This window comes from Talpa europaea, assembly GCF_964194135.1.
Source record: "Talpa europaea genome assembly, chromosome: 3".
NCBI classification, from domain to species: Eukaryota; Metazoa; Chordata; class Mammalia; order Eulipotyphla; family Talpidae; genus Talpa; species Talpa europaea.
Window position 1 is genome coordinate 151,062,005 of NC_140069.1, and position 12,244 is coordinate 151,074,248.

The 12,244-nt window shown below is 69.0% G+C and overlaps 1 protein-coding gene across 1 annotated transcript in view; it reads left to right on the forward strand.

Annotated features, from left to right (window-relative positions):
- UBE3C (ubiquitin protein ligase E3C) overlaps positions 1-4,926 on the forward strand; it is a gene marked incomplete at its 5' end in the record, with an annotated part of 46,209 nt that extends 41,283 nt beyond the window's left edge. The window contains 2 exons of the mRNA XM_084230836.1: positions 3,925-4,055; positions 4,698-4,926. Coding sequence (XP_084086962.1) covers positions 3,925-4,055; positions 4,698-4,868 — 302 coding nt within the window. The 3' untranslated portion in view covers positions 4,869-4,926. The remainder of the gene's footprint in view (positions 1-3,924; positions 4,056-4,697) is intronic.
- Positions 4,927-12,244: the final 7,318 nt, after the last annotated feature.

The window sequence follows — 12,244 nt, forward strand, 5'->3', positions numbered from 1 at the left end:
GCCCCTCCTCACCCGGGCGCACCACGGGCGCTCCCAGGCCCGTGTGCACACAGCGGGGGCGCAGAGCCGCCCCTCCCGCTTGCCCCGCTCTCTCCGCCCGCTCGGCTGCCTCAGCGCCGCTCAGCGCACTCGGGTGCCTCCGCTCCCGCCTTCAAAAACTGTGCTAGCCAGAAACCCACTCTCGCAGGAAGAGAAACTAAACCATTCGCTCTTGACCAAGTTAAACTGAAAAGTTCCCGCCCTGCCAGAAAAGGGGAGGAGCGGGAGGTGGGCCTCAGGCGCCTTGCGGCGTCAGGCAGGCGGCTCTGCGCTGTGCCGGCCGCGGTGCCAGGTGCTCACGCTGCACGCTCTTTAGCGTCAGAAATAAGAACGTCCCAAGCCGTCCCCCTGGCAGTTAGCTTGAGAAGCAGCACATGGGCTAGGGCGGCTGCCCCCTCTCGGGGAGCTGGCGTGCCTGTGAGCGGGGCCTGTTCGCGAGCGGAGCCAGGAGCAAAGTACTCCTGGCAACTGCGCGCACGTGCGGGCGCGGTCGGTGCGGGCGGCAGATGGCGTCCCCTCCCGGGCGCTTCTCAGCGCGGGAAACTACAGAATCGTAAATGTCGTCAACGCGACGTAACACCGGGAGCGAGTTTCCTGCTTTACCACAGGCTTGGACTTTTAAAAAGAGCTAACCTTAGACATGATTTTTTCTTCAAAATTTTAAAATGTAGCCTTAACTAGGCCAGGCCGTGACACGGTGTGCGCCGTGCGGCCTCCTGCCGGGGGGAGGATACAAAGACCTTTGTATCTGGACACGAAGGACGGGTCATTTCTCAAGGTCTAGAAGTCGTGTTTCCCTTTGCCTCGACATCGTGCACCGTGCACGCCTCCTGCTTTCTCAAAGCAAGGAAACCTTACAGCCTCTCCAGCTTCAGGTAATGGTTAACGGTCTTCTTCTGCGACTGATGGCGTGATAGGTGGTTTTCCTTCTTTGGACTTTCTTTTCTTCCTGAATACTTTGAAATTAAGTTTCTGTCATCGTGATACTCGCCCCATAAAGCCATGTCTGCTCAGACCTGTGCTAGGGCCAAGGAGAGAGTTCTTGCCTCAAAGACGAGGGGCCGCTGGCTTCGGAGGCCGACAGACGCGCAGAGAACCGCAGGCTCACCCGCTCAGAACGCGGGCATGGAGAGCAAACCAGAGCCAGCAGTGCCCCGGCGGCCCCGCCGCACCCTCTCTGTCCTGCTCAGGGCGAGCGACGGGCTGAGCCCACAGACGGCGGAATCGCCAGCTCCGCGCCAGAGGGCGTCCTCGGGAAAGTGGGGACCAGCCGTGGGGGAACATTGGGGAGCCGCATCTCTGGTGATGGTCTAGTACCTGTGATACAGAGACTTTTTTTGCATAGAAAAATGAGGTGCAGGGGCCTTCCCGGTGGCACAACGGGTTGAGCACCGCACCGTGGAGCTGTCTGCAGCCTCTGCAGCACAGGTTCGATTCACAGCCAGTCAGGGAGATACCCACATGGCGCGGCAGACCTCTCCTGCCTCGCCCGCTGCGCCCCTCAGCAGTGCTTTCAGTCAGTCTACCTGTTCTGCTCCCCACTCTGTCTCTGGGGAATCCTCTCACACACACCCCACCCTGCACCTCTGGCCTGCACCCCAGCTCTTGTATAAATTAAAAAAAGAAATATGGGGTGCAGGCCAGAGGTGCAAGGGGGATGAGAGGACTCCCCAGAGACAGAGTGGGGAGCAGAACAGGCAGATCCACTGAAACACACTGCTGAGGGGAGCAGCAGGGAGACAGGAGAGGTCTGCTGCGCCCTGTGGGTCAGCTCCCTGGCCGGGGATGGACTCAGGCCTCAGTGGTGACAGCCTGAGACTCACCCTTAGGCCCCAGGGAAGCCTGAGAAAAAACTCTTAACGAGAAACTCTTAGCAACGAGCCAAGCCAGTGGTCGAAAGGGCAGAGTGGGTCCAAGCTTTACTATACAGCAGCAGCCTCGGAAACAACATGGTATTGGCACAGAAGTAGATGCACGGGCCAGCACACAGGCCTGAGGCCCAGAAACTAGCCCACTGCAGGCCAGCGCCTGATGTAGGGCGGCAGCTGCGGCCACGCAGTGGGAAGGACGGCGTCGGGACAGCGAGTGGGGCCATTCGTGAACCAGCGCGCCAGAGCGAACTCCCAGTGGGCAGCAGCTGGGACAGTGCAGTGTGCGTGGACGGCAGCTCTGGTGGTGCATCCGGCCCTCAGGCCTGAGAGGCTTTGGTGACCAGACCCTTACGGCAAGGGAATTAAAAACAAAACATCTGAGTGACCTCAGATTAAAAGCTCTGGGGCAGTGAAGGTAAATACAAGGCAGCTAAGGACACACCTGTCGCTGGGAGGAAACACAATGGAACTGAGATGCAAGATGGAGGAAGCACAGCCCGCCCAGCTGAGAGGTGGGCGGAGCATCCCCCGCCCGGCTTCTGGGGGCGCAGGTCACACGCACCGCACCTTGAGGCCCCGGCCGGGTGCTGCAGAGGAGGGGAGAGCGCCCGCACCAGCCGCAGCCCCAGAAGATGAAGCCAGCACAGGACCCCATGAGCCCCTCAGCGTCCACAGCAGCCCGGACGCGGCAGCCTGGTCAGGACTGGCCTCTCCACACCGTGGTGTGGTGTGCGCCGTGAGGAAGGGGGCAGCTGGGTGCGGGAGGCTGAGGGAGTCCCCTGGGGTCAGGCGAGTCACATGGAATGCCGCAGACGCTGCGAGGGCGCAGGGAAGGGGCGCGGGGGTGGGGGGTGGGGAGGTTAAAAATCAGTAAAACAGAAAAGGGGCGAGAAAGCCTGGGGGTGGGGGCGGCTCAGGCAGAGCCCCCCAAGGTCCCTGCGGCTAAGGCCTTGGTAGGCAGCCCCTGTCACAGACCGTAGGCAAAGGGCCTGAGTGGACGTCCACAGCCCGCAGGGCCGGACATCCCCCCTCGTCAAAAAGCATGAACACTTCCCAGCCCGGGCCTTCTGCCCACCGGCCGAGGTCGGAGCCGGGGTGTGCGGCTGGGCCCTAGTCGGTGGTGGGCGCTGGCCCTCAGAGCCGGCCTGGCGGGAGCCGGAGGCCCAGCAGTGTGGGCGTGTGGGCCCGGGAGGGGCTCTGGACGCTGGCTGCAGCGCTGTCCCGTGGGCATCGCCCCGGGCAGTGAGGCGAGGGTGTCCCTGCCGGTCACATGCAGCACCCAGGGCCCTCGGGAGGCTGCCGCGGCGGGGGGGACAGACGGGGCGCTGGTGGCGCGGTGAGGGTGCGGCTGGGCCGCTGAGGTCCGAGGCGGCGGTGGCTCCGACAGGGTGGGCACCCGCTCCTGGGCGGGCCGGCGGTGGGCACGGCCGGTGGCAGGCGCGGAGCTGGACCGCAGCGCTCAAGAGGGCAGCTGGCCCCACTGCCACGCCTGCCCGGCCCCCCGCAGCCCGGAGTGTGAGCGTGGTCACGTGGTCGGTGCACCTGAGACACTCGTCCATGTTACTCTGCGGCATATCGGCAGGCGGGGCAGTGGCTCACCGTCACTTCAGCTGAGGGAGCAGCTAGATGAAGAGCTCCAGGGGGAGGCCCTGCGGCCCGGGAGGTGGCCAGGGCCGCGCTGAGCCCGCCCGCACCTGGCCAGGGGCTCGGGCCGTGTCGCGGATTTGGACGCCAAGATCCCGCGGGCCGGGAGCTGTTAGAAATAGCCCCCAGCACCTGCCCTTCCGACCTGTGGGCTCAGGGGGCCTCGCAAGTCCTCAAGGTGGCTCTGCCGGGAGCCCTTGGCGCCCCCTTCCCGGCCCCGGCCCCCTCCAGGGTCTGTCCCCAAGGGTGCCTCGCAGGCCTGCCCCAGAGGCGACTGTGCCGGGTGGACTCACGCCGGGCCTTCTGCTCTCGGCCTTGGGGGGACTCCATGTGCCCTTGCCCGGCCCTCAATGTCCGTCCCGCCGTCCAGGAGGCTACTCTGCCGACCACCCCGTGATCAGAGTCTTCTGGCGCGTGGTGGAGGGCTTCACGGACGAGGAGAAGCGCAAGCTGCTCAAGTTTGTGACGAGCTGCTCCCGCCCCCCCCTCCTGGGCTTCAAGGTACGCTGGGTCGTGTGTCTCCCCCACCCCCCGCCCCCCGCCCCCGACCCACAGCCACAGGTGCGGGCCTCCTCTGAACCCCAGGGCACTGAGGGTGACTGGGGACCCCAGCGGCAGGGCCTGGGTTCTGGTCACGGCGGGGGGCAGGCCGCACTGTCCAGTGCTGGGCGAGCCCGGGTGGGCCCCGCCCCTGTGCCCAAGGGGCTGAGCCTGGGGGTGACACTCTCTCGCTTGCGCTCCAGGGCCTGCGCTGCCCCAGGGCCTGCGTGCCAGGTGCCCGGCTCAGCAGTGCCGCCCGCTTGGCCGGTGTGGCCTCCCCCCAAGCCCCGGCAGGGGCCGGTGGGCGCGGCCTTGTGGCTCCGACGGGCGCCCGGTGCCGCAGCCCCGACCCTGGCCCGGCCTCCACTGCGCCCCTTGGGATGCGGCCTCTCCTCTGCCCGGCGCTGCGTTCCCACCCGCGCGGGCCGCCTCTGGCCGACCTCCACGCCTGGCGGGGCGGGGTGAGGCCTGGGGGGCGCCCCTCCCCCGGCCCGAAGCGCAGCCCTCCGAGGCCCGGCGCAGAGGGGCCCTGCGGTGGGGGGGGCCTCGCCGGCGAAGGGAGCCCCGCGGCGCGCCCGGCTCAGGCCCTCGCGCCTCTTGCAGGAGCTGTACCCCGCCTTCTGCATCCACAACGGGGGCTCCGACCTGGAGCGGCTGCCCACGGCCAGCACCTGCATGAACCTGCTCAAGCTCCCCGAGTTCCAGGACGAGGCGCTGCTGCGCGGGAAGCTGCTCTACGCCATCGAGTGCGCGGCGGGCTTCGAGCTGAGCTGAGCCGGGCCGGGCCGGGCGGGGGGCCGGGGCCGGGGCGGGGGGGCCGGGCGCGGCTCCCGCTTAACCAAAGACGCCGCCCGGGCGCCCCGCGACGGCCTCGCGCGGGGGCCCGGGCGGGGCGCGGGGCGCGCTGTTTACAAGCCGGGGCGCTTCACGGAGGCGCTTCCCGCCCGCCGGCCCCGCGCCGCACCCCGGCGGCCCCCGCGCCCCGCGCCCCCCGCGCCCCGCGCCCCGCGGCGGGAGGGGCCCTCGGCACTTTAGTCCCGCGAGGCCGCCGCGCGCAGCCCCCGCGGACGCGAAGGACGCTTTTAAGACAATGACCATTATCACAGCAAAGTGTATAATTTCTTAATTTGAGTAATAAATTAAGTGTCTAGACGCGCCTCGCAGCCCCGCGCGGGGCCGGGGGGGGGCGCCCAGCGGGGGCGCGGGCAGCCGGGGCGAGGTCCGCGCCAGCTCCGAGGTCCCCCGAGCCCGCCGGCCCGGCCCGGCCCGCCCCCCTGGCCGTCGGGCGGGTCTCGCGGGGGCGCCGGCCGCGCCCCTCCAGCCGGGAGCCCCGGGAGCCCCAGAGCAGCGCCACCGCGGGCTCCTCGCCCCCCCCCCCGCTCCCGGGCGCCCCCCGCCCGAGCGCGCGCGCCGCCACCGGGGCCGGGGAGCGCTGCGGACTCGGGGTCCCGGCTGGGGTGTGGGGGCGCTGACGGACGAGGGCGCGGGGCGGCGGGCCCCGGCGGGGAGAGGGACCCCGCGGCCAGAGCCCCTGCCGGGCGGCCCTTCCCCCTGGGTGTCCCCGCGGCCCGGCCCGGGGTCGCGCCCCCGAAGCGCGGCTGGCCCCCCCGGCGCCTGAGCCTGGGGCGCCCGGGCCGGGAGGCCGCGCGAGGGTGGGCGGGGGCGGGCCGCGCCTCCGCACCCCCTCGCGCCGAGCCCCGCCCGGTGGGGGGCGGGGGTCTCTCCGGGCTCGGGGGCGCGCAGCTCCCGCCGCGGCCGGCAGGGGGCGCCGGAGCCGCGCTGCTCTGCGCATGCGCCTGCCGGCGCGCACGCGCCCTCCACGCCGCCCGCGCGCACGTGCGCGGCGCCCCCGCGGGGCGTCCCGACCGGCCGACGGCAGCGCCCCCGAGACGAGCTCCCCGGGCTGCGGCAGCCCGAGCTGCTCCCCCGCACCCAGCCCGGCGAGGGGACCCCGGCGGGTGCAGCGGGGCTCCGGCGCGGGGGGGACGGCCGAGGCGGCGTCTCGGCCCGGTGGGGGGGCCCTTCCGGCCGCGGCGCCCCCGTCCTGGGCCAGGGGCCCCGGGCAGGGACCCCCCCGCCCCCCGTCGGCCGCCTCCCCCCGGGCCCCACGCAGAGCCTGGGCTGTCCTGCTCGGCCTGCTGCCCGCCGGGGAGCCGCCCGCACGTGGCGGCGGGACCCCAGCGAGGGTTGGAGACGCCGGCAGCGGCCGCCGCTTGCGCTGCACCGAGCGCCCCAGCAGCTCCCCCGACGCCCGCGGGGCCGCGCCCCCCACCCAGCCCGGGCAGGGCCTGGAGTCCCCCTGGGCCCGCCGCACACTGCCCGGGGCCGAGCCGGCCGCCTGTCCGCCGTGGACATCCCTGCGCCGGGTCCCGGCCCCCACGCGGAGCGGGCGGCAGCGTGTGTGGCCGGGCGGGAGCCGAGGGGCTGCCCAGCAGGGCTGGACGGGCCTGGGCTGGCGCAGGCGGAGCCGGCAGGGCCTGGGCGGCCTGTCGGCGCCAAGGGAGCAGCCTCCAGGCTCAGGCTGCTCGGCGACAGGTCAGGGGTGGCCGCGGAGTGGACACCAGAGCGAGGCCCCAAGGCTGGAGCTCACGTGGACATCCCGGCCGGGGAGTAGGGGGCTCAGGGCCACTCCAGGAAACCGGCGGGGTCTGGTGCGCAGAGGTGGCCCCGAGAGCTGAGTCCTCATGGGGGCACCGACCCCGGCACACAGCCCCTGCCCGCTTGCAGTGGCCGCGGGGCCTGGAGACAGGAGGCCGCACTCGGAGGGGTGAGGAGGGAGGGCAGGCCTGCGGTGGAGACAGGCGGGGCCTAGGGCTGGAGCTCTCCGCGTGGACCAGGGAGGCCACGGGCCAAAAGGCCTGACCGCCAGGCTGGGACCTCAGCCCCACTGGGCGAGGCCACCACCAGGCCCGCCCACACTGGGCAGGCACCCGGCCACACCGTGCCTCGGTTTCCTCCCTGAGACAGGCACAGAGAAGACCCAGCTTGCTGACGAGTAGGGGCCGGGTCTGCTGCCGTGCGGTCGGGGAGGGATGACACGGGCCGCCCACAGGGCTGGGCCGGGCACTGGCTGGGCCTGACTCACCCTGGGGAGCTGGAAGCGCCCCATGAATCAGGCGTCCAGCTGGCCCGCGAGGCTTCGCCCTCCATGACCTCACAGCTGGTTGTTCAGGCCCTAAGCCTCTCGAGCCCAGATCCAGGATCACCCTGGTGCCCCGCCCCCTGCCCGGCAGCCCTGCCGCTTGGGGGCACCCCCAGTCTCGCTTGGCATTTCCTGCTTGGGCAGAGGCGGCTCCCGGGGCTCCCCTCCCGCCAGCTTCCTGGAGGCCGAGCTCTGGTTCTCCCGGGAGCTCTGCTCTCTCCCGGCAGGCCCGTTTCACAGCGGCCCCTTCTCAGAACAGGAAAGCCCCCCCCCCCCCCCCACCGCACGCCCCAGGCCGCACAAACCCTCGGGCACCCACTCCGGCACAGCCTCCCGCACCGGGCCAGGCGCTCCAGCCTCCTGTCCTGCAAGGCTGGACGCACGCTGCCCAGCCAAGGCGGGTGGTGGCCCGGGGAGGGGAGCCGGGGTCTCCACGGCACCCGCAGCCAGGCGGCGTCTCCCACCCGCACACCCAGGGGGCTGGACCCCCAGCAGGCTGCCCGTCTGGCAGCTCGCACAGCGCAGCCAGCGCCCCCCGCCCACCTTTCTCTTCTGTAGTCCGGGGCTCTCCACGTGGGGTCTGCCAACCACGGCTTGCTGGGGTGGAGCCCAGATCCTCTTCCAGAACATTCCCCCAGATGGGCCCTCCCTGCTTCCAGGCCCAGCCTGCCCAGGAGGACACTGCCCCCCCGCCCCGGTTGTCCAAGCCCAGGAGACAGGCCCCCCACGGCGTCCACCTGCAGGCTCCCAGGGGCCACCAGGGCCGGTGCCGGCAGGAGACGCGGGCTCCGGAGCGCTGGAGACGCGGTTGGCCCAGGGACAGTGGGGGGACGCGTACCCCGCCCCGGAGCAGGGGCGCTGCCCACGGCGCCCTGGGCTCAGTGTCCACCAAGGGTGAGTTTTGTTAGGGTCCGTGGTGACGTATCTGGGAAGGAGGTCAGTACCAGCGGGAGGCCAGACGAAGCGAGGACAGGGTCCCCGGCCCAGCCGCGAGGACTGGGACGGGCAGGTCTGCCGCCGGCGGCCGCCTGGGCACAGCTGTCCAGCAGAGCAAAGCCGGCGTGGGCCGCCGCCCTGGGCACACTTGTCCTCAGCGCCTGCCCGCTGCCCGGGACCTGCCTCTGCCCAGAGGGCCCTGCCCACTCGCCCACGCTAGCCTGGGAGTCGCCACGGCCTCCAGCACCACGGGGGTCCCCGGGCCCCTGGGGATGTCTCTGTAGGGAGGCGCCCTGGGAGGGGGAGGGGCTGGGCGGGCTGCCTGGGAGCCGGGCGGGCGGGCCCGGACAGGTTCTCCCCTGGGCCTGAGGCAGGGGACTGACCTTCGGGGGGGGCCGGGTCCCTGCAGGGTGGCCCCGCCACGGCAGCAGCCCCGGGCGGGCCCTGGCAGGCCCTGCAGGGAGGGGTCTCCAGGAGGGGGCAGGCGGCCAGTCTGCGGTGAGTGGGTGCGGTGCTGACGAGGCACCCAAGCCCCTGGGACGGGGCAGAGGTGAAAGGCCACAGGTCACACCAGTGACGGCCCCTGTGGGCTCTGCGGGGCTGTGACGCCCGCAGCGGCGCCTTAGAGCCGGGCCGGAGTCCAGATGCTGCTGTGCAGCCCCTTCTGCCGGGTTTTCCGCTTTTTCTGGAAATAAAGACAGGTTCACGGGCAGCTGCCACGCTGCCAGAGACGCTGCCCGAGGGCCTGTCACCACTGTGGTTGGGGGGCCGGCCCAGGGACCCCAGCCTTTTGGCAGTGCCCAAATTGTTGTAGAGCAACCCCGATACAAAACGGGGTGCCTGACTGGGTCCTCACCCGCGCGCTTAAAAGGACTTACCGATGCTCTACTGCAGGCGCACGCGGAAGGTTCGTAAAAGGTTTATTGACGAGGGCAGGGGACGTGAGGAATGCACAGCTCAGGGAGAAAAGCTGGAGACAAAGTTTTCAATGCGTCCGACCCGATCCGCCGATCAGGAATCCCAAAGGGCACCTGAGACCTGGTGCGAGCCGGGAAGCCAGGAGGCGAGCGACAGAGCCAACCCAAGGCCCACGTGTTTGGTTTTTATACCCAACCTGGCTGCCCAACTCCACCCTCAGGTCCCAGCCACCCTCCCTTTGGGGGTGACGGATTCGTCTTTCCCAGTGTCCTGATGGCTTTGGTCTGGAGCGGGGCTGGGGTCCACGAAGCCTGCATGGGATCAGCGCAGGACAGCCTTTCCCCCTGACAAAGCCAGCACCTGCAGGGCGGGCGGCCTGGGGTGGGGTGCGCTGGGCCACCCCATCCAGAGGACACAGGACGGAGGAGCTGGTCCGATGGGCGGGGTCACCCCGGGGATCCTTAAACCCCCCACGAGCTCTTGTCCCGAAGCTGTGAAAGGAACCCCAGACAAACCCTCGGGTGAACGGGCAAGAGAGGTAAATCTTTGTTCAGAGAGTAAAGAAAAGCTTATTTAGCGGAGAGCAAAAGCAAAGACTCCAGGGTGGCGGGGCCGCCCCTGGCCTGTGTGCGGATCCTTAACCCTCGGTCCGCTCCAGGATCCGTGTCCACTCTGGCTGGCCCCAGGGGCTGAGCTCCGCGCCCTGCCCAGCCTCACGCCAGTCTCTCTACCTGGCCCAGCGCCTGACAGTCACTCTCCTTGTCAGCCCTAACATCTCCGCCCTGCTGGCCTCCTGGATGGCTCTGTCAAGGCAGAAGCCCTGCCCTGCGCTCAGTCAGACCACCCGCCTCGCACCAGCCAGGGGCATCTTGGGAAGGGGGGCAGCTAAGGGGGTGTGGAGTGGTCGTCAAGACTGGTCAGCGCTGGGAAATACCCCCGTGAGCTGCCCGCTCCCCCGTCCATTTGCAGACGACCGAGTGAGCCCCCGTTCGGGCTGGAAGGCGAGCTCGGCCAGCGCCCCGTCCTGCAGAGCCAGCCCGGACGGCGCCCCGCGGTTCTTGAGCGCAAAGCCAGAGGGTGGGGTTAGGACCCCAAGCTGGGGCGTTGTGGGGGCTCAGGCCAGCCCCTCCATAGGGGGGCAGTGGCTGCTCCTCCAGGCCAGGAGGGGAGGTGCAAGGAGGGGCCGAGGCAGGGAGCCCTTGTGGCCTGGGCAGGAAGCTGCCGTGCTGGAAGCTGACACCGAGGAGCGGCCAAGGAAGCCAGGCCCCGTGTTTGCTTGCGCTGGTTCCCCTGGCGACCGCTTACCGCGAACTTGTGGGGAGCTGATTCCAGGAAGCCCTCTGGGCGCTGGGGGTGTAGCCACAGGACTCACCTGACACCAGCACATCCTGAGGCCCCCTCGTTGCTCCTCAGCCCTTGGATCCTGGTCTTTGCTTGATTTTTATTTCAAGTTTTGAAACGTGTCCCTGTAATAAAAAATTCACATCTATTGTGAGAAAAGGACAAGCTTCCGAGTCAGAACATACCCAATTTCCTTCTTATTGGCTGCATAGTATTCCACGGTCGGCTCTGCTCTTTATTTTGCCATAGGAGGAACAGGAAGGCAGCTCCAGAGTGGCCACCTGGTCCCTCAGGCTCCTGCGCCCCCGGCGCCAGTGGAATCAGTGCTGGGCACGGCTGGGGGCCGACTGGGGCTGGGGGGCAGGTGGGCGGGGCGAGGCTGGGGATGGGGGGCCGGCCAGCCTTGCCCTCCAGCACTATGAGCAGCCGTCTGCGTGGTCGGCGTTCCTGGGCAGACACACGGGGCTGCTGACGCCTGTAATAACATTCAGTCAGCTTAGAAGCAAACGGTGAGAGTTTCATTCACATGGACTTCTGGGGGGCAGAGGTGCGGCAGCAAGAAGGGGAGAGCGGAGAGGGCAGCTGGGGCGTCATCCACAGGCCACTTGGCTGTGCACAGCGAGAGGGTGACTTAGGCCTCGAGAATTATATCAAGGTAGAAATAAGAGCTCAGCGCCTCCCTGGGGGAGCAGGGGCTAAGTCCCAGTCCCGGGACAGCTGTGAAGCCGTCCGCAGCCGCTGCAGTTCCATCCCCGGCCAGGGAGCTCCCCACAGGGCGCAGCGGACCCCTCCTGGCTCCCGCTGCGCCCCTCAGCAGTGGGTTTCAGTCAGTCTGCCTGCTCTGCTCCCCGCTCTGTCTCTGGGGAGTCCTCTCACCCCCTCCCCACACCTCTGGCCTGCACCCCAGCTCTTGTATAAATTTTAAAAAAAGAGAGGGGGCCTCCCCGGGTGGCGCAGCGGTTGAGCGCTGGGTTGCGAAGCTGCCCGCGGCCTCTGCGGCGCCGGTTCGATCCCCGGCTGCTCCCCGGCCCCCGGAGGAGGGTCCCACATGGCGCGCACAGACCTCTCCTGCCGCCCGCTGCTCCCCTCAGCAGTGTCCTTCGGTCCTTCTGCCTGCTCTGCTCCCCGCTCTGGCTCTGGCGAATCCTCCCACCCTCCCGCGCTTCTGACTGTGCCCCGTGCTTGTATGAATAAATATCTTTTTAAAAAATTAATACTCAATTTAAAAAAAAAGAGGTTTCAGGCCTCGGTGGGCCGAGGTGCTCCCAGCACTTCTGTGCAGGCTTCACAAAGAACCTCAGGTTTCTGCCAGCGACGCCCATGAACAATCACGAGCTCCGGAATTCACAGAACACTCACCGCTATTCCTGGTGATGCCTTTTTCCTCTCAAAAAACCTCCGTTTTGTCCGTGGCTTCCTGACTACTCAGTTTCCCGGGTCCCGGCCCCCGGCGGAGCCCCAGCCCGGCAGGCCCTGGGCTGGGCAATGTCCGGGGTGGGGGTGGGGGGTGAGGTGGGTGCTGACTTGCCATGTGGCCGCCCAGGCTGGACTTTCCCAAGACACAGCCCTAGGGGTGCCGGCGCCTCTCGGACGTGGGGACCCTCTGACTTGGGGCGCCTGGGAGGTGCTTGCTGGCAGAGGTGGGGATGGGGGCGGGCATAGACAGGTGGGGGTCTGCGTGCCTGTCACCGGGGGTTCAGCCCTGGGGCCCATGGGGGGGTGGGGAGAAGCGGACAGGGCTATCGTGGGAGGGAGAGTTGGGGCGCCCTTTCAAGACTGGGAGTGGGTTTGGGCCGCTGTCAGGGCTGTCTGG